Source organism: Herpailurus yagouaroundi, unplaced genomic scaffold, assembly GCF_014898765.1.
Source record: "Herpailurus yagouaroundi ecotype Mexico unplaced genomic scaffold, PumYag 222, whole genome shotgun sequence".
NCBI lineage: Eukaryota > Metazoa > Chordata > Mammalia > Carnivora > Felidae > Herpailurus > Herpailurus yagouaroundi.
In genome coordinates this window covers 2,512,883-2,534,580 of record NW_024412453.1, presented here as the reverse complement: position 1 = coordinate 2,534,580, position 21,698 = coordinate 2,512,883, and the positions used below count along the sequence as shown (strand labels likewise).

General features: G+C 41.1%; 1 protein-coding gene across 1 annotated transcript in view; it reads left to right on the top strand.

Annotated features, from left to right (window-relative positions):
* Nucleotides 1–86: 86 nt before the first annotated feature.
* The window catches only part of MOSMO (modulator of smoothened), a 62,822-nt gene continuing 41,210 nt past the window's right edge, over nucleotides 87–21,698 (top strand). The window contains exon 1 of the mRNA XM_040458804.1: nucleotides 87–223. Within this exon, the coding sequence (XP_040314738.1) occupies nucleotides 118–223 (106 nt within the window). The 5' untranslated portion in view covers nucleotides 87–117. The remainder of the gene's footprint in view (nucleotides 224–21,698) is intronic.

Sequence of the window (21,698 nt, the reverse complement as noted above, 5' to 3'; positions counted from 1 at the left end):
GAGGGGGCGCGAGGCGGCGGCGCGGGGACTCCGGGCCCCGGCGGCGGCCCATGGGGCGGGAGGCGTGAGGCCGCGGCCTGCCCGGGGCTCGGGGGGTGGGGGGAGCGGGGCGGGGAGATGGATAAACTGACCATCATCTCAGGATGTCTCTTTCTGGCCGCCGATATCTTCGCCATCGCCAGCATCGCCAACCCGGACTGGATCAACACCGGGGAGTCCGCGGGTGAGCGGCGGGCGCGCGGGGCCGGGCGGGGGATTGGCTGAGGGCTGAGGGCTGAGGGAGGGGCGGGGAGACCCGGCCGAGGGGAAGACGGGGTCGGCGGGTGCGAGGAGGGGGGCGGCCTGAGGAGGGAGGGGGCGGAGAGGCGTCCGGGGCGGCGGGGCCGGGCGCCCCGGGGGCCGGAGGGGAGAGGGAATGGAGAGGAGGACGCGCGGGCGCGAGCGGGACCCCGGGGCTGAGGGGAGCGGCGCCCCGGGCTGAGCGAAAAGTGGCCGAAGGGCGAGGAGACCTGGGCTGGGCTGGCGGGTCCCGGACGGAGAAGGGGGGTGGCGGGGAGACGGTCGCCGGACCTGAGGGACCAAGGAGGAACGAGCTTCGTCCTGGATTGGGGGCGGGGGTAGGGGAGTCCAGGTGGGAGACGGGAAGAAACCGCTGTGGAGAAAACTGAGGCGCCTGGGCAGGAATTAGAAACGAGGCGGGGAGCCGGGGCTGGGAGCGAGGTAGCCCGTGGGGCAGTGCGAGGACCACCAGAGAGCTGCGACGGGAGTCAGGTCCGGCCCCGGTCCCCCGAGGGAGGGAGCTGCGGCCGGGTGCCCGGTGGCCCGACCAGGCAGGGTTAATGCGCTGGAGGAGCTGGTGTGCTGCGTGCGGGTCCCCCTCCCCGCGCCCTCGCCCATCCCCTGCCCGCTCGGCTGTGTTTAAGACGCATGTGGCTTCCGATTTTCCCTTTGAAGTCTGTGTGGTTATAATTTTGCTTTATTTTAGGCCCGGGAGCTATAATAATACTAATAATAAACTTCATTTTATGGAGCATCTTTCATTCCAGCGCATCACAAAAACGCTTTAGAGATCTTAATAGTAGTTACAAAATTAAATAACACATTAGAGTTGCAGGCAGCCCGGCAGCAGCAGCGGTGCCCGCTGGAACACCACCGAGCTGGAGGCAGCAGCGACAAGGTGGTGCCCTCCGGAGAGAAGTAGGCATTTTTCTGAAGGGGATCCCGGGTGCAGGATTTTTCTCAGCTTGGGCCGTTATCGCACATACGTACCTGTACACACTCACACTCACCCAGACCTGTGAGACCAGCCCTGTAATTAACGTAACAGCTGTCAGGAGAGCTGACTGGAATGAGGGAATGAGCCTATTTTCTAACTGCTCGTTCAGTGCAGGTGAAGGGAATATAGGGGGGTTGGGACTGTCAGACTCCCTCCGTGAATAATTTGTTATAAAAATGTATCACTGTGCTGTCAAAGTTACTTCTTAAGTATTACTTACGGGTCTGTATTTATCCTGCAGTATATTTAGCTCTTAAAAAAAAAGAAAGCTGTAGCTGGGACATTTGTTGCTCCCTCCTCCCTGCCTCCTCTCCTCCATCTAGATCTAGTAACACAAAATCATGCTGTCAGATTTACGGGTTATTAAAATAACACACTAAAAAATTCTCCTTTTCTTGCCTCTACAGTTCTAGCAGAGCTCTTAATGGTAAAACATGCATGATGATTATGATGTGACTGAGCTGTTAGCTAATGCTACTGTGGTAAATTCGCAATATATAAATGTATCAAAGCAGCACGTTCTACTCCTTATGTACAAGATGTTATACATCGATTATATCTCAGTTTTTTTTAAACTTGTGAGGTGTGTAAGAAAGGATAGGATGGTTTGGAATTTGATGAAACTACATATGCTGTTTCTGAAAATGTTAGTGTCAGTTTGTACAGTTATATGTGTGACATCCACTTCATGACCTGTTTTTTTTTATCCTAATTATATGTGCAGTGACTCCGTTTATGAGGCTTTGGGGCTTTTTATACTTAGGGGCAAAGAGGTTTCACTGTTCTAGCAGAGAAGATGCTTTCTGCAACGTGCTTTTAGGTGAATCCCAATGTAAAAAATAGACTAAATGTCCGTGGGAAAGATACACAGTTGGCCATTGAACAACATGGGTTTGAGCTGCTCTGGTCCACTTATACGTGGACCTTTTTTTTTTTTTTTTTAAATAAATACAGTACTGTAAATATTTTGTCTTATGATTATCTTAACATTTTCTTTTCCCTAGCCTCCTTCATTCTAAGAATACAGTATATAATGCATATAACCTACAAAACATGTGTTGATCAGCTATTTATGCTATTGGCAAGGCTTCCAGTCGACAGGCTATTAGTAGTTAAGTTTTGGGGGAGTAGAAAATTATGCATGGATTTTCAACTGTGCAGGATGGGCATAACTCCTTCATAACAGTAGACAAAGTCTTCAGCTGTGAGTTGCTGCAGAGATGGGAGGGACAGAAGTCCGCTGATCGAAGGAAGTAGAAAATGTTTGAAATAGGTAAATAATTGCAGAGAAAGCATGCCAACCAGTGGCATAGTAGGATTGTCTAGCAGTGTGGAAGCCTCACTGAAGTCAGTGGTGAAGAACATACAGTGCGATCAGCCAACTGCCTTGTTGACCTCTGGTAGTGCTCGGCTGCTTTGATACCAGTCAGTGGTGAAAACCAATAGAACGTTTCCTTCGTGATTGGAGTTTGCCAGTGAAATGCAACAAAATCACAAAGGAACAAAGGTGTTTAACTATTAGCCAAAATGTCCCTGTAATGCTGGTTCATGGATTCTCAGCTGGATAAAAAGTAAAAGTTAATAAAGGAAACAGTTGATGGTATATGGTCAGTGGCATCGCGAACCCAACAGAATTGAAGGACTAGCTGGGAGTGATTGATACGGCAAAGTGGAAGGGCAGGAAATTGTGGGCACGAGGTCCGGAGTGTCAGTGGGGATGGGTGGCTAAAACAGGTGGGAGAGGTGATCTTTCTCCTAACAGTTTCCCTTGCCATGTCACCCTTCAATTAAAAACTTTGTAGCTTGGAACAGGAGATAGTAGGAACGGTAGGAAATTTTTTCAAAATCCTATCTAACCCCTGTTTATCACCTTAAATATATCAGACAGTAAGCCCCCCAGAACTTAAATGTGATGTTCCTTTGTTGACTCTTGAGCTCTTGCGTTGTGGTAAGATACACTTGAAGTTTGATAGAGAGTTTGTACACTCAGTGTACACTTTTATTTGAGCAGACAGATCTACTCAAAAAAAATTTTTTTTAATCTGGACAGAATTCCACCTTCCAAATCAATGAAACATTTACAGGAAGTTCGAGTAAGATCGCAGAGGCGACAGGACCAGCTTTATTCTAAGATCTGTACAGAAGTGACAGCCTAGCAGCAAAAGGTTATTGTGTTGATTCCCTCAGTGCATTAAATACAGCATATTTTGACTGTGATGTTTTTACTGCAGTGTTTTAAGTGAACAAAATATATTTTGAAAGTTGAATCCTAGAGCCGAAAGGTTCTGCAGATATAATTTGAAAACCACTGCCATGAACTAGTACAGAAAGTTTCAGGATTCAAATCCAAACTTCATTTACTAGCTCTTTGATTTGGGGCAAGTTACTTAGCCTCTCTTTACAGTTCTTCCTCTGTAAAATAGGGATATTAGTAGTACCTGCCTCATTGGATTATTATGATGATTGATTTAATCCATGTAAAACATTTAGAAAGTGCCTAACACACAATAAGTGCTCATTAAAGTTTAGATATTGTTGTATTGCTGTTCTCATTTATAATAACATGTTGATTTTTTGAAATTAAAGCTCAGAACTTGTTACTGTGAGAACTGACACATTTTCTTTATTGGGTGTTCTTGGGTATAAGGCAGTATCAAGAATAAAATGGCCAGGGGCACCTGGGTGGTTCAGTCGGTTAAGTGTCCGACTTCGGCTCATGTCATGATCTCACAGTTGGTGGGTTCAAGCCCCGCGTTGCGCTCTGTGCTGACAGCTCAGCGCCTGGAGCCTGCTTTGGATTCTGTGTCTCCCTCTCTCTCTGCCTGTCTGTCTGCCTCTCTCTCTCTCTCTCAAAAATAAACATTAAAAAAAATTTTTTTATAATAAATGTTAAAAAAAATATGGCCAGGCTTATCACAAGTGAAATTCGTCTTCTCTCTTGGCATTTCTGCATTACTCCTGTACTGTTCTTCTTCATTTAGTCTTTCATCACCATATTCTAGTTTCTCTACTCCTCAGTTTCTGCTTGAAGTACCACAGAAGGAAATGAAATAATCCAAAAACAATAAATAACTGAATAGGATAATTTCCTAAAATCTTGACTAATAAACTGTACTCTCATAAGTTTATGGGCCATGCTTCATACTGGCAGAATTGTTAGTTTGTTTTTATTGTATTGGTGCAAATACAGAGAAAGTACATTCCTTCTTTTCTCGTCTGTATGTGGTAACATGTCCTGAGCTTGTTCTGATACCCTGTAGGTTCTGCACAAACTTCTGAAGACCTAATGAAACAGGTATGAAGGAAGTACATGGGGGCGCGCCCCCCCCCCCCACTTCAGTAAGGACCCTTAGTGTTTTCTGTTAATAAAAAATACTGAATGGCAGTTGAATATCATGGCAAAATTGCATAATTCTGCTGTGCCACGATCAAATTTCTTGTTACTGGAACTCATAGCAGTATCTTTCATTTTATATAGTGCTTTATAGGTTTTGAAGCAACTTAACATCCATGACTTGGTTTGATTTCTTAGGCTTTTTATATTTAGCCAATGTAGAATAGCCATTTCTACATCTTTTCCCACATGTCCATGCTTTGCACATGAGATTTGAGTTTCAGTGTTGCATATTCCCTTCAAGAAAACCCTTCATTGAAGTATTACCTATATCTTATGCATACCTTTTTTTACTTAACAAGATTAAAATTCTTTTTTTTTTTTTTTCATGTTATTCTTGAGAGAGAGCATGAGAAGGAGAGGGGCAGAGAGAGAGAGGGAGACACAAAATCTGAAGCAGGCTCCAGGCTCTGAGCTGTCAGCACAGAGCCCAACACAGGGCTCGAACTCACAAAATGCAAGATCATGACCTGAGCCGAAGTTGGATGTTCAACCGACTGAGCCACCCAGGTGCTCCAACAAGATTAAAATTCTTAAGTGGCTGAAGTTCTTGCCAGATTACAGAAGAGGGAGATTTGGGTTTTAGTCTTAAAGTGATGTCCTTTGCTTTGTACAAGTCCCTTAACTTCACTGTCACTGTTTTCTCATCTCTAAAGAGACAAATTTTGGGGGAGGGGTGGGGGGAGTTTTATTATTGAGTTAATTCTAACAAGGTCAACAATTAAGCAAAGCTGCTTCTGGTGAATAAAATGATCTCGGTGCTCCTGGGTGGCTCAGCTGGTTAAGCGTCTGATTCTTGATTTCGGCTCAGGTCATGATCTCACAGTTCACGGGTTGAAGCCCCACATAGGTCTCTGCACTGCCAGTGCTGAGTCTGCTTGGGATTCTCTCTCTCCTGTCTCTCTGCCCCTCCCCCTCTCATGTGTACGCGCTCGCGCGCTCTCGCTCTCTCTCTCACTCTCGCTCTCAAATAAACTAAAAAAGATGATCTAGAAAAAAATGATCTAGAGATTCCTTTTTTGAGGCATCATCCTTTACAGCAAAGATTGTAGTGACCGTTTAGGGTTATACCATCCTAAATCATCCTAGATGAATTTTCTTAGTGTTCTTAACGAAGATTTCCAAATGTTTTCCAAAAGTCTCTTCCAGTACATAGAGGAATTCCTCCTTTATGTCTAATCAAAATTTCCTTTTATACAGTTGGTTATCACATTCACTTTGTAGTCTGTCAGAGTGTATTTATTCCTAAGATTTTCATTCTTTTTAAAATTGTTTAGAGTGTGTAAGGAGTCACAATAACCGACACACTCTTTCCTGCTTGTTATTCTGAACTGAGGGAAAGAAAGAATAATTAGGATCCATGATATTATTTTATTGCTGCTAAAGAGAATATTGGAGAACATGGCTTTTATCTGTGGGCAAGCAACTTCCTCTTCTTACTGGATCTCACGATTGAACAAACTTAACCATCCAGTCCCAAACAGGACTGAGGCACCTGCCCTATAAGACTTCCAGCATGAAAGAACAGAGGAAATGAGGGCTCCTTATGGGCGACTTGCTCCCAAGGACAAAAAGTTGGACCACATATACCCAATTTTTTCATAACTGCCAGTCGAAGTCATTCCTCTGACCTGGGAAGGAATAAGTGAGGGGACACAGATAAGCTAAGAACATTATTCTAATAGCCTCCCCCACCACACACACCCCTATCCCTCATGGGGGGAGAAAACCACTTGACACCTAGGAGACGGCTGACATTTTGTGAGGAAGAGATTTCTTTTTGCCCAAGTATAAAAACTGGCAGGTGCTTGGGGAAGTGAAAGACTTTGAAAGAGTATCATTTCCCATTCTGCTACCCACTACCCTCTCCACAGGAAATCCTGGAAACCTCAGATAAGGGACTGTGGTGCTTGACATCTCTCATGTTAGAGTTCAAGATCACAAGTAGATCCTGGCCTACAGATTGGGGTCGTTGGTTTAAAACGTTAAAATTATAAGCTGCCCAAGCAGATATTTATTAAACACCATTTATTAAATAATAAAAAATTATTAAACAATAAGCCCTCTCCCCTGAATGGTAACAATTTAAGTGATTACAGAGGTACTTTCGCATGAAGGAGCTTTGTAACATCAGTTTGAACAAAGCAGTCTGTCTAGAACTTCATTTTGGCAATCACTTTGGACCTGACATAGTGAAGGACAGAATTTGGTTCTACCTAAGAGGGCAAAAATCTTGAAATTATGTTCTCCTTTAATTTAAAAAGCACTAACAATTTCTTCAATGGTCTTTTGAGTCTTTTGCCAGTACACTGCTTTAAAAAAATTTTTTTTTATTTAATTTTTTTTTGGAAAATTTTAGAACATTTTCAGTACCCCAGAGAGAAACTCCCATCCCTTAGCCATCACCCCCCAACATCCTGTTCTTAGGCGAGGGGACCAATCTACTTTCTGTCTCTAAGGATTTGCCTGTTCTGGACATTTCATGTAAGTGGAATCATACAACATGTGGTCTCTTATGACTGGCTTATTTCACTTAGTGTAATGTTTTCAAGGTTCATCCATATTATAGTAAATATTAGTACTTTAGTAATTAGTCTTTTTATTGCCAGATATATTTATCCATTATCTATTCATCAGTTAAATATTTGGGCCAGTAAATTTCTTTTACTTCAAACAATAATACTTCAAAATGGTAAAGTGGTACAAACATTTTTTTGGCTTTTTATTTTATTTTTAAAGTTTATTTATTTTGAGAAAGAGAGAGTGCATGCATGTGAACAAGGGAAGAGCAGAGAGAGACAGAGATTGGGAGGAAGAGAATCACAAGCAGGCTCTGCACTGTCAGCACAGAGCCTGACACAGGGCTTGATTTCACAAACTGTGAGATCATGACCTGAGCTGAAATCAAGAGTGGAACACTTAAGCACCTGAGCCACCCAGGCATCCCTATTTGGTTTTTTAAAAAGTGACATTATTGGGGCACCTGGGTGGCTCAGTCGGCTGAGCATCTGACTTGGTCTCAGGTCATGATCTCGCAGTTCATGAGTTCAAGCCCTGCATCAGGCTCATTGCTGTCAGCACAGAGCCTGCTTCAGATCTTGTGTTCTGTCCCTGCCCCTCCCCTGCTTGTGCTCACTCTGTCTCAAAAATAAATGAACACTTTTAAGAAGCGACATTAAGGGCATCTTAGTGGCTCAGTCAGTTAAGCATCCAACTTCAGCTCAGGTCATGATCTCACAGTTCATGTGTTCAAGCCCCATATGGGGCTCTGTGCTAACAGCTCAGAGCCTGGACCCCTCTTCGGATTCTGTGTCTGTCTGTCTGTCTCTCTCTCTGCCCCTCCCCCACTTGTGTTCCATCTCTCAAAAATAATAACCATTAAAATTCTTTAAGTGACATTATCAGTATAAATAATACTTAGGAAATAATAACTTTGAATAAAAATCCTGAGACCAGTCTTTTTTATAGTGTTCACAGGATGTACTTGAAGCTTGAAATCACTTCTGTTGCTGTAAATTTTACAGTGTAGGCCAGTTTTCCAATAGAAGATTAAATTTCCTGAACAAAGCATTTATTTCGTTTACAACCTTGGTTCCAGAAGTCCTCTCTTTTTACCATTACCAACAGGGATATAGGCCCTTTGGGATGAAGGATATAGGCCAGTAGGCCTAAAAGTTGTGGAGAAGGGAAGTTTGGGACCAAGAACATGGACAGAAGCCATAAGTAAATGGAGATCACTAAAAGGAAGGAAATTGTGATAAAGAAATTACAGAGTGATGATGCTGTTGCCTTTATTAGACTGACTAGACTTCTTAAATTCTGTCATTTGGCTGCTAGAGCCAAGGCTTTCAGAGCTGGCACAGCGTAGTCCGTATAGCAATCCTCCACTGTTCAGCAGAGTCTGACCTGGAACAGGGGTTGTTTAATCCCTTTCTTGACAAATACTAGGTTTATACTGGAGTTGCAACACAATAAACTTAAAATGGTCCTGTGGGATTTAGAGTCAGCCATATCTACATTTGATTCTTGGATTCCCTTTTATGAGTTTTATGATCTGGGGCATGTAATTTGATTTCTCAGCTATAAAATAGGGACTGTATATTTATTTCAAATGAAGGTTGTGAGGAAATATAATATGGCATATAAGGAATCAGCACATGGCCTAGTACATAGCAAAATGCTCAAGTATTAATCATAATTATTATATAAAAAGTCATAACATTTGAATTTTTTAACATTTCCCTTTTTATTACCTATCTTATTTACTTAGAGCTTGCCTTGTTCTAAACAGAAACTTAAGGCAACATGTTGTGTCTGAATTTGAATATAACTGAAACCCAGCCGAACCCAATCTAGGAAGAGAGACTCTGAAGTCCGTGGTAGTGGTAATGTAAGCCACACATATAAGTACAAAAAGCAAGGCCTGCATTGGGTTCATAGGTTTCTGGAACAGACTGAAGAAGAAAACAGATTTCTAAATGAAAGGCAGCCTAGCATAGTAGAAAGGGCACACAGATTTTGGGGTCAAACCAAAACTGACATAGTCAAATCCCAGTCCTGCTATTTACTAGCTATGTAATTTTAGACAAGTTGTAGTTGAGAGTTTTTTATTAATAAAAATTATATCATTCAGATTTGATTAATGCTTTTTTTCATCCCTTCTAATTGCTATGCACACTCAGACTCCAACTTTATGTTCTCCTGTAGGTTAAAGGGTAACAACTGCAGTGTACTGTGAAAATCATTTAGTTCAGAAGTTGTTTTCTTAACTTTTTTTTTTAATGTTTTATTTTATTTTTGAGAGAGAGAGAGAGAAACAGAGTGAGCGGCAGTTGGGCAGAGAGAGAGAGACACAGAATCTGAAGCAGGCTTCAGGCTCCAGACTGCCAGCACAGAGCCTGATGTGGGGCTCGAACCCACGAACCGTGAGATCATGACCTGAGCCAAAGTCGGACGCCACCCAGGTGCCCTTGGAAGTTATTTTTAAAGGAATATATCTAAGACCTAGTGGTCTGTAAACTTTACAGTTGAGTATAGAGTCAGCTTCACCTGAAAGGCTGGAAATATGTTTGAAATATATGAGATAGTTGTTTCTTTATAGAAACCTGACAAGTAGTATAACTGAGGATTTAGTTTTTGTTTATAGAATAAAATTTCTTCTAGTTGTTATTAGTTTCTGTAATGCAACTGTGAGTTTTTGTGTTTTTTCCATACTGCATTTTTTTTTTTTTTTTTTTTTTTAATTTGAGAGCATGCACAAGCTGGGGAGAGGGGCCGAGGGAGCAAGAGAATCTTATGCAGGCTCCACACTCAGTGCAGAACCTGACACGGGGCTCCATCCTACGACCCTGGGGTTATGACGCAAGCTGAAATCAGAGAGTGGGTCGCTCAACTGACTGAGCCACCCAGGCGCCCCATACTTCATTTTAATGTGTATGTAAGCAGTGGACCATATTACATAATCTTACAGGGGAAATTTAGTCACATAATGAAATATTGCTGTTTATGAAATTGTTATTGTTGAATTGTAAATAAGAGCTTAATCATGCAACTTGAATGGATAATGATTTACATAGTGAGTTTATTTTATACACCCTACATAACCCAGGAGATTAGGTTGTACAGTGACAGCGGTGACAATATATAGGTATAAATTTCATAGTTACAGCCTTACCTGTCTATGATGATTTATGCAAACATGACATTCATATCTTTTTGGTTGTCAGAATGTTTTATTTTCAAGCTCTGGAGCGGCACAATTTTTCCCGAGTTTTCTTTGGCCAACTAGCAGCTGGCTGCTAAAAAGTTGATTACATGCAACACCTGATCCAGTTGATAACAACTGATTGGATATTGTGGCTGCATTGTTTCATTCTTTGTTGGCTACAGACTGATGAAAAAGTAATATTTAGCAAAGCTATTGCATTTCAACAAGAGAGGTTAAATAAGAGCTATGAAGGAACCTAAGGATCTTTGAATATCAGGTGCCTAAAAATAAGTATCTGGATCAAAGTCACTCTTCAAAAACACACCTATGCGAACATTACTATGTATTCTCTCATTAGCTGTAAATTACAGGGAGGAGAATCCTTACCAGATATGGCATGAGCAAGCAAAATGTGATGTTCCTTTGAGATTTATTGCTTTAGAGTTGACAAAATAGAGAAGCATATGGATTTGGGTGTTACGATCAATGATACATGTATTTATGAGTGTATACCAAAATCATGTAATTTACTTATATGACATTACAGTGTATGATTCCAGTTTTAAAGCAAAGAGACATTTGTTTGAACTGTATTTTTTTTCTTAATTGGGAGGAAAAGGCTGCACTTTTTTTGCGTGTCTCTTTATACTAGCTTTGCTATAAATAAAAGGTCACATTTGGCATTTTGACACTTGGCTGTTGTATATATTGAGCAAAAAGGCAGCTGTTGACTTTTAATATAGATCTGTTCAACTAGGGACTGTATACTATCATTAGAGATTAAACAGGGGTAAAGATAAATGCAGTTGGTTGGGTCAAGTAAGAAAATGGGAGAGCAAAATTTCTAGGTCTCCCCTTTAGTGGTGTATTCACATTAAGTTATTCCCCCAGGAACATCATTGGGTCTACTTTCAGCTGTAATAAAATAGGTTTGTTTCAAAAACAGACCGTCTTCAGATTAGTTTTGCTGACCAGCCCACTAACTTAAAAGGCAGAGATTTCTAAGGCTATTTCATTTATGACTATTTCATTTTAAAAGTACCATTCAGGGGCGCCTGGGTGGCGCAGTCGGTTGGGCGTCCGACTTCAGCCAGGTCACGATCTCGCGGTCCGGGAGTTCGAGCCCCGCGTTGGGCTCTGGGCTGATGGCTCAGAGCCTGGAGCCTGTTTCCGATTCTGTGTCTCCCTCTCTCTCTGCCCCTCCCCTGTTCATGCTCTGTCTCTCTCTGTCCCAAAAATAAATAAACGTTGAAAAAAAAAATTAAAAAAAAAAAGTACCATTCATTTTAATAAAATAAATCTTTAATTTACTCTAAGTAGTCCTTAGATCTTCCCATAAATATTTCTTATACCACTGGACTTTATTCCAGACAGTCTCGCAACAAATGCTTATTGAAGTATGTATGGTCTGTAAGGAACTGTACTAAATATTCTGAGAGATTGCATTTAAGTAAATGAAAAAATATTTTATTCTCAAGAAACCTGTGCTCTCTTTGGAGAAATAAATTTATATACATAAGAAATAAGTGTCAAATATATGATGTAGCTACTTTCTGTCCAGGTGGTCGAGGAGGAGATGGCATTTGAGCTTAATAGATGATACATTTAATGAATATTTAAATAATTACGAAAACTTGGGCAGTGCTTGTCCTTGAGGGTGAAATAGCGTGAGTAAAGGCAGGGAAATTTTTGTTCTAGTCCATTTCTATACATTGCTGCTAAATTCATCTTCCTAAAGGATAAATGTAAGAAGAATCACAAATACTTACATAGCATTTACTTTATGACAGATACTTTTCTAGGCACTTTATATGTATTTACTAATTGAGTCCTCACAACATCCTTATATAGATGCTGTTATTAGCCCCACAGAGATACAGAAAAGTCATGTAACTTGCCCAGGGTCACAAAACTGATAGGTGGAAGAGCTGAGATTTGAACCCAGGAAGTCTAGCTGCAGAACCCTGGCTATTAACCACTTCATGTGCTCGTACCAGAAAACTTTCAGTGACTTTTCATCTTCCACAGCACAAAGACATTCAAGTATCTTCACAATATGACTGTAGTTTATGTTTCCAACCTTAGATCATACTTTTTTTTTCCTGCACGGATCTACATTCTAGCTCCTCTGTATTACTTTCTATTTCCTAAATATAATCTGTATTCTCATCTCTAAATCTTTGCTTGTGTTATCTATTCTCAGCCTGAAAGTTCCCTACTAACAGAGTATGATTTATTGATCTCTGTACCTTAAGTAGCAATCAGTCCAAGCTTGCATGTGGCAAGAAAGAGGAGGTGTTACAGTTGACACTAAGATTTTGAACCTAGAGTAGGGACTAGAATTGGGACTTTTGGAGAGTGCGCTGATTTATGGGTAAAGGTGATGAGTTTGGTTTAGACATGTTATGTTTGAAGTGAGAGTAGAATATCCAAGCACAAAGGGACTAGAGCTCAAGAGAAAGTAATATTTGGCATTCCTAATCTTACCTCATTTTTACAAGTATGATACTTACATTGTTACATAGATCACATTATTGTATAGTAGCTGAATATCCTCAGAATGCAGGCTTGTTTTTTTCTTTTTTTTTCTTTTTCTTTTTACCATTTATCAGTTGGTTTTCATTTTGGAAGTAAGGGCCAGCTACCATATAGTCATTCCCAACTTTGACAAAAAATATTATAAGATGAAAGTTAATTTTTAGGTTGACTGGGTGGTTCCCTGGATCTATACAGGAGTTAGATTCCTAGGTTAGCCCATAAGACCATATTGTACCTAAAATATTTACTTCTGCAACCACAACAAAATTGTATAAAGCAATACAGTTGCATTGTGAATAGCATTTTTAAAGAGATAAAAAGGGCTAAGAAAAGGAAGTTTATTTCTCTGATCCTTTAACTTGCCAGTTTGACTTTAAAGCTTATGACATTCCTATAGTCAGTGGTATTGTCATAGCGTTGTGTGATGACAGATGGTAGCTGCACTTGTGGTGAGCACAGCATACTATATAGGCTTGCTGAATCAGTGTTGTGCACCTGAAACTACTGTAACATTTTGTGCCAACTGTACTTCAGTTAAAAACAAAAAAAAGCTTATGACATTTCCTTCTATCTGATGTGGGTGTTTCACGGAGATTCTTTTTACATGTGTCAACAATATTTTATGTCATTTTTTGACTACCAGAGGAAGACGAGAGAATTTGCAGGAAATGTATGTTTAAGGGATTCCCTCAGGTGCAATAACCTGAGATAGAGTTAAATCAGTGGAGATAAGGAAGGTGTGTATGAGTACATGAAAGTACATGTGATATGTGGGGTGTGTTATGGTGGTGAGTGGACATGGGGGAGATGAGTTTGTAACGGGTAAGTGATCTCTGCCATGGGGAAACAAGGTGCTACAGAAGAGATTGGATCCCGTGTTCCTCATTGAAGCCCGTGGAAGGGGCTGTTAGTCTGGCCTAGTGTGATTACCGGTTGTTTAGGGGGACCTATAATAGATAAAGGAGAAAAACAATATTTTATATGCCATTTAGGGTATCAGATGGTACAAAATAAGTCTTTTTTTTTTAAACTTTATTTATTTTGAGAGAGAGAGTGCAAGCACGGGAGGGGCAGAGAGAGAGAGAGGAAGAGAAAGAATCCCAAGCAGGCCCCACACTGTCAGTGTAGAGCCCAACTCAGGGCTCGAACTCACGAACTGTGAGATCATGACCTGAGCCGAAATCAAGAGTCAGATGCTTAACCTACTGAGCCACCAAGTGCCCCAAAATAAGTATTTAAAAAAAATTTTTTTTAAGTTTATTATTTTTGAGAGAGAGAAAGAGACAGCAAGCAGGAGAGGGGCATGGGGGGGGGGCGGGGGGAGACACAGAATCGTAAACAGGCTCCAGGCCCTGAGCATCAGCACAGAGCCCGACACAGGGCTTGAACTTGGGAACAGCAAGATCATGACCTGAGCTGAAGTCGGCCACTTAACCATCTGAGCGCCCGTCTGAGCCCCAGGCGCCCCTCCAAAATAAGTGCTTTTAACTTGAGTACCTCTGTTGAAACTTGGCTTCTAATTTAGGATTTGCTGTAGATGTTTTACTTGTGCTTGAAAAGTTATCTAATGTGGGGTGCTGGGGTGGCTCAGTGGGCTGGGCATCCACCTCTTGATTTTGGCTCAGGTCATGATCCCACGGTCATGGGATCAAGCCCCATGTCAGGCTCCACACTTAGTGTGGAGCCTGCTTAAGATTCTCTGTCTCTGTCTCTCTCTCTGTCTCTTTCTGTGCTCCTCTCCGCTGCTCGTGCTCTGTCTCTCTCTAAAATAAAAAATGTATTGGGGTGCCTGGGTGGCTCAGTTGGTTGTTGTGTCTGACTTCGGCTCAGGTCATGAACTCACAGTTCATGAGTTCAAGCCCCAGGTCGGGATCTGTGCTGACAGCTCAGAGCCTGGAGCCTGCTTCGAATTCTGTCTCCCTCTCTCTTTGCCCCTCCCCACTCATACTTGCGCTCTTTCCCTCTCTCTCTCAAAAACATTTTAAACATTTAAAAAAAGTTTTTAAATACTGTGTGTGTGTGTGTATTTTTGTTTGTTTGTTTTGGTTTTTTTTTAAAGAAAAGAAAAATTATCTAAATGCTTATTCTTTGGGGCACCTGGGTGTCTCAGTCGATTAAGTGTCTGACTTCAGCTCAGGTCATGACTCGCCCTTCATGGGTTCAAGCCCCACATCGGGCTCTGTGCTGACAGCTCAGAGCCTAAAGCCTACTTCAGATTCTGTGTCCGACTCTCTCTCTGCTCCTCCCCAACTCCTGCTCTGTGACTCTCTCTCAAAATTAAATAAACATTTAAACAAACAAATAAATAAAATGCTTATTCTTTATTTTCACCAATTGAAAACTAGTTTGTGTTCCCCCTTCATCCTCATGAATCCTATCTCTTGATTTAAAATAAATCTGGGTATGTATGATACATTCTTAGAAGATTATTTTACTGGGGCACCTGTAAGTGGTTCAGTCAGTTAAGTGTCCGACTTTGACTCAGGTCATGATCTCATAGTTTGTAGGTTCGGGCCCCACGTCGGGCTCTGTGCTGACAGCTCAGAGCCTGGAGCCTGCTTTGGATTCTGTGTCTCCCTCTCTCTCTCTGCCCCTCCTCCCCTTGCACTCTGTCTCTCAAAAATGAATAAACATTTTTTTAAAAGTTATTTTATTAAGAAAATCATAGTGAAAATAGAGTGGGGATTGAGGAGCGCCTGGGTGACTCAGTCAGTTGAGCATCTGACTCTTGATTTGGGCTCTTTTGGCTGGTCATGATCTCAGTTCATGGGATCAAGCCCTGCTTGGGATTCTCTCCTCCTCTCTCTGCCCCTCTCCTGCTCACGTGGGCACTTTCACTTGTGCTCTCTCTTGCTCTCTCAAAATAAATAAACATTAAAATTGCTTTTTAAATGTTTATTTTTGAGAAAGAGAGAGACAGAGTGCTAGCAGGGGAGGGGCAGAGAGAGGGAGAGACATAGAATCTGAATGAAGCAGGCTCCAGGCTCTCAGCTGTCAGCACAGAGCCCGACGTGGGGCTCAAAACTCATCGACCATGAGATCATAACCTGAGCTGAAGTCAGTCGCCTGACTGAGCCACTCAGGTGGCCCAAAATAAATAAACATTAAAAAAAAAAAAAAAAAGGAATAGGGATTGAAGTCAGAACTCAGTTCAAGGTCTGGCTCTGCATTTACCAGCTGTGTGGCTTTGGACACACTGGCCTCTTTTTTTTTTTTTTTTTTTTTTTTTTTCTGTTATTACTTGGCCTCTTTAAGCTTTAGTTGCCTCATCTATAAATGGGCATAATACCTCTTACTTTGCAAGGTGGCTGTAAGAATTAAAGTTAGTATAGCTGAAACATCTACCACAGCAGAGGCATTTATAGTAGCTCTTGTTATTGTTAAGCAACTAAATGGATTAATTTTTTATTACATTGGATACATAGAATATAATGCAATTCATTATTTACCTATCATATAGTCACCAAAAGTAGTCTCATTTTTTTAAAAGTTTAGGATATATGACTGTGTTAGACCTGGTTCCCGATTTGTTTTTAACATACATACTGTGCTGTGCCCCTGATACTTATTTGGATTGCTACCTTCTTCCACCAAGAGAAAAGAGTACCAGGCAACCTATCCAAATGTGTATATGAAAGTGCTGTTCTTCATATCAAAGGTAACATGTTTTTGGAGATTTCCCAGTAATGATGACAGATTATACTAAGTCATTAACATTCCGCCAACCTTTTACTCTAGCTAACATTTGCTGGGCGGGTTATGGATTGTAGTCTGGGTCCTAGAGTAGATTTCTCCCCACTGGCTAAGTATATAAAGCATGACCCTGACCTCATTAGTTGAAGTCAGCAACCAAGTTTAGATAAAAAGTTCTAAAAGTAAAGCATGATTGATGTCACGGGTAGCCTATAAGGTCATTTGTTAAAGTTCTATTCATTTGCTTATTATGAAATATAAAATATATATATAACATAAACTATATTTTATTATCCTGAAGATAAAATAATTACTTTCAGAGTTTAATTTAAAATTTAAAAAATCATTCATGAATCACTTAAAAAAATAGCAATAAATCATATTTTAAACAGATGTATACAGTCATATATCAGCATTTTAGATAACCTGTAGGACTCCCACTCTAAGATTTAGTGGGTTAGGATCAGAAGACAAACTCTTGTATGTTGAAGTGTCGCTGATCTAGGAATAGCTCCTGGCTTTAGAGGACTATTGCCTGTATCTACCTATCTACCCAATAGGTAACTATCATCCAGTAACCATTTAGAATCCCACAATAGCTAGTAAGATGTCTGCTCTAAATAGACCACCCTCAGGGCTCCTGGGTGGCTCGGGTCATGATCTCTCTGTTCCTGGAATCTAGCCCCTCAACGGGCTCTGCACTGATAGTACAGAGCCTACTTGGGATTCTCTCTCTCCCTCTCTCTCTGTCCCTTCTCCACTCACTCTCTACCTCTCTCTCAAAATAAATAAATAAACTTTAAAAAACAAATAAATGGGGGCACCTGGGTGGCTCAGTCAGTTAAGCATCCGACTTCGGCTCAGGTCATGATCTTGCAGTTCATGAGTTTGAGCTCTGTATGGGGCTTTGTGCTGACAGCTCAGAGCCTGGAGCCTGCTTCAGAGTCTGTGTCTCCATCTCTGTTTGCCCCTTACCCCCCTGGCACTCTCTCTCTCTCTCCCAAAAACAAACATTAAAAATTTTTAAATAAACAACCCTCTATTTAAGATGTGATTATCCTTTATTGTGAATATCTTTATGGTTATTAGGGAGGTTGGATACATTATGGGGTTTCCTATTGTGCTATTTTTTTTTTTTATTTTGCTTTTTGCCTCTATAAGGTTTTGGCCAGTGCTTTTGTTCTCTGTATTAGCCTAGAGTCAACTAAAGTGTTGTATCCCTTATATATTCCCTCCTGTTGCCCTCTGCCCTCCCTTTTCAGGAGCTTGTTGTGGCAAATCCCCAACTTGACCATTCAAGCAGTCCATACCCAGATGAAAAAGTCTGGGATGCAGATGTCATCAGCTCTTCCAGATGGTCAGGGAACTGGGGCAGTTCCCACTGACTTTTCTTAATATCCCACTTATATACCACATAGCCCAATTACTGTGCTCAGCTCCTGTTTCTCTGAGCATATGGTTTTCTTGAATTTTTTTAGGAGCACTTTTTACAGGGCTATCTTTTGACTATATTGTTATAGGCTATAGAGGCATTTACTCCTTTTCTGTGAACCTGTTCTTTTATACATCCCAGAAATTCTTTTTTTTTTTAATGTTTATTTTTGAGAGAGAGAGTGTGTGCACCAGTGGGGAGGAGCAGACAGAGAGCAGGACAGAGGATCTGAAGTGTGCTGTGCCTGACAGCAGAGAGTCCTGCACGGGGCTCAAACCTCAAACCCACAAATGGTGAGATCACAGCTGGAGCCGAAGTCAGACGCTTAACTGAGCCACCCAGTTGCCCCAATTCCAGAAATTCTTTAGTAATTCTGCTTCGTTGTTGATATATTTGTCATTTTTCCCATGCTGTTAGATAATTTTTAAAAATATATATAGTACCTTGTCTTTTCAGTGGGATTTGGAGGAGAAAGGAGAGTAAATTGACTCATTTTACCTCTCAACAGTGTTTAATAAGTGTTCATTGAATGAGAGAAACCACTGGATGGCTAGTGCAATTGAATTGGTCTAAATGTTTATAAATATTTATAAGAGATTTAGTCCATATTGGCTTATTATCTTTTAAATTTTTATTAGTAATGGGAAAATTATGATACAGTAATTTTTCTAAGGTCACATATTTTATGTAAGCCGCAAAAGGTTAAAATTCTGTAGTCCCTGTATGGTAGAAACATAGGTGTGATCAGTTAGAATGCAGGAGGCATCATAGTTAAGTGGCTAACAGCACAGACTCTGGAGTCCGGGTTCACGTTCTATTTATGCCACTTCCTAGCAGCATGATCTTGGTAACATGCTTCACAAGTCTGTTTGAAGATTCAGAGGTCTGTTGAGGATTAAAGTAATCATGTACATAAAACACTTAAAGTGCTTGGCACATAGTAATGTAAGCATCAACTAAAATTAGTGGGACTTTTTTTTTAATTTATTTATATATTTTGAGAGAAAGAATGCGAGCTGGGAAGGGGCAGAGAGAGAGAAACAGAGGGAATCCCAAGTAGGCTCCATGCTGTCAGCACAGAACCTGATGCAGGGCTCGATCCCACAAACTGTGATATCATGATCTGAGCCAAAATCAAAAGTTGGATGCTTAATCCACTGAGCCACCCAGGCCCCCTAACGGAGCTAACTTTTGAGGAGTCTTCACTGTAATCGTTGCAGTAGCCACAGGCAGCTATCTTAAACTTGATTATAAATGCTATGTTGTTTTAGCTTGTAGATGTAAATGTTACCATACTGCAGTATACAGTCTAGCCCATGGACAAATGGCCAAAATTTCTACCTCAGATAATGAATAGTACCGCTACTGTAATGAAGTGGGAAGAGTACTCTGTTTGAACCATGCTTATGTTTTACGTATTCAAAAAATTAAGAATGATGGAAAGAAAACAAATCCTAATATCAAATACAGATTGAAACCAATGAGCCCTGCTATATCAAATTAATAATGTAACTCACCCACGAAGAAAGAAATAACCTTTGAACTTAGAATCTGACTGTGCTCCCTTAATGGGATATAGCCTAAGGACAAAAAGAACAAAGAAATACTGAATTTAGTATTCCCATGTTACTGATGAAGAAGCATATTCAAAGAGGGAAATGATTTGCCTGGCATCGTCTAATTAGGTGGTAGAGCTGGATTCAAAAGCCTGTGCTCTATTCATTATAACACACTGCTTTTTTTATGTTTACAATTTGCTGTTCAAATGAGTTCCTGTGCTCCCATCCTGCTTTCATCAGTACCTACCTTCCTTTCTTTTATTGGCTTCATCTGTAATTATTAGTCAGAACCACATTTTGAAGAGTTCCCTAGCCTCTTGAATCTCCTTTCTTTCAAGAATTTTGTTCCATGAGAGGTGCCCAGGTGGCTCAGTTGAGTGTCCCACATCTTGGTCTCAGCTCAAGTCATGATCTCACAGTTCCTGAGTTTGAGCCCCACTGTCAGTGCAGAGCCTGCTTGGGATTCTCTCTCCCTCCCTCCCTCCCTCTCTCTCTCTCTCCCCCTCTCTCCCTCTTTCTCTCTCTCCCCCTCTTTCCCTCCTTCCCTCCCCCTCCCCCATTCACGCTATCTCTCAAAATAAACAAATAAACTTAAAAAAAACCATTCTATGCAATCATGCCTACCTTTCTGAAATCTGCCTTCCTAAATTAAAGGGTATGTGATATTCCCACCCTTTGTTTATGAATTCTAAGATGACATAATGGATTTCCCTTTTGATTCTCATTCCTCTTCACCAGTAACTAGTTTCTTGAATTATAGTAGTGTCAAAGTCATGATTCTTTACAAATACTGTCTGTATTGATAACCAAGCCTGGAAGTTGTACATGAGAGAGCTGTACTCCTAAAAACATTAATCTGTTTGTAATTTAAGATATCACATGGTGATTTGGTGGTGAAACATGTAATAGGAGAGTGGTAAAGAATGCCATTGTTGGACCCGCATTGTTTACATGAGAGATAGTAGAACAAGTATTATGGTTTTGTAATGATCCATTCATTAAGAAAGGCAAATACAAATAGCAATGAAACAAGGACATCATAACTGGCTGTTAAATGAACTCTCTGTCCTTTGAAAAGGGCATGATTAAGGGGGAAAATATGTAGATGTCTTGAGTACACAAGCTGCTATTTGAGATTTTGCTGAGTAGAAATGATGGGAGGAATCAAACTGTACAAAGATTTAGTTGAATCTCCCTTAAAGTACTTTGTATAGTAAATCTCCAAACTTATTTTTTAAATTGCAGCATTTGGAGAACCTCTTCTTGAATTAGCAAAATCAAAATGGAATTATCTTTTTAATTATTTTTTTAAATACTTATTTTTGTGAAAGAGTGAGCATAAGCAGCAAGGGGCACAGAGAGGGGGACAGGGGATCCGAAGCAGGCCCACACTGTTGGCAGAGAGCCTGATGTGGGGCTCGAACTCACAAACCATGAGATCGTGACCTGAGCTGAAGTCAGGTGCTTAACCAACTGAGCCACCCAGGTGACCCTGGAATTCTCTTTTTAAAAAAATTTTTTTTTTCAACGTTTATTTATCTTTGGAACAGAGAGAGACAGAGCATGAACGGGGAAGGGGCAGAGAGAGAGGGAGACACAGAATCGGAAACAGGCTCCAGGCTCTGAGCCATCAGCCCAGAGCCTGACGCGGGGCTCGAACTCCCGGACCGCGAGATCGTGACCTGGCTGAAGTCGGACGCTTAACCGACTGCGCCACCCAGGCGCCCCTGGAATTCTCTTTTTTAAATCGCTCCTGAACTCTCTTTAGTGTGTGACTTTAAAAATGTAATTTTAGGGGCGCCTGGGTGGCGCAGTCAGTCAAGCGACCGACTTCAGCCAGGTCACGATCTCGCGGTCCGTGAGTTCGAGCCCCGCGTCAGGCTCTGGGCTGATGGCTCAGAGCCTGGAGCCTGTTTCCGGTTCTGTGTCTCCCTCTCTCTCTGCCCCTTCCCCGTTCATGCTCTGTCTCTCTCTGTCCCCAAAAAATAAATAAACGTTGAAAAAAAAATTTTTTTTTAAATGTAATTTTATATAATACACCAGTGAAATTGTCCAGAAGATCAAGGACCAGAATTTTAATATAACTTTTTTTAAAAGTA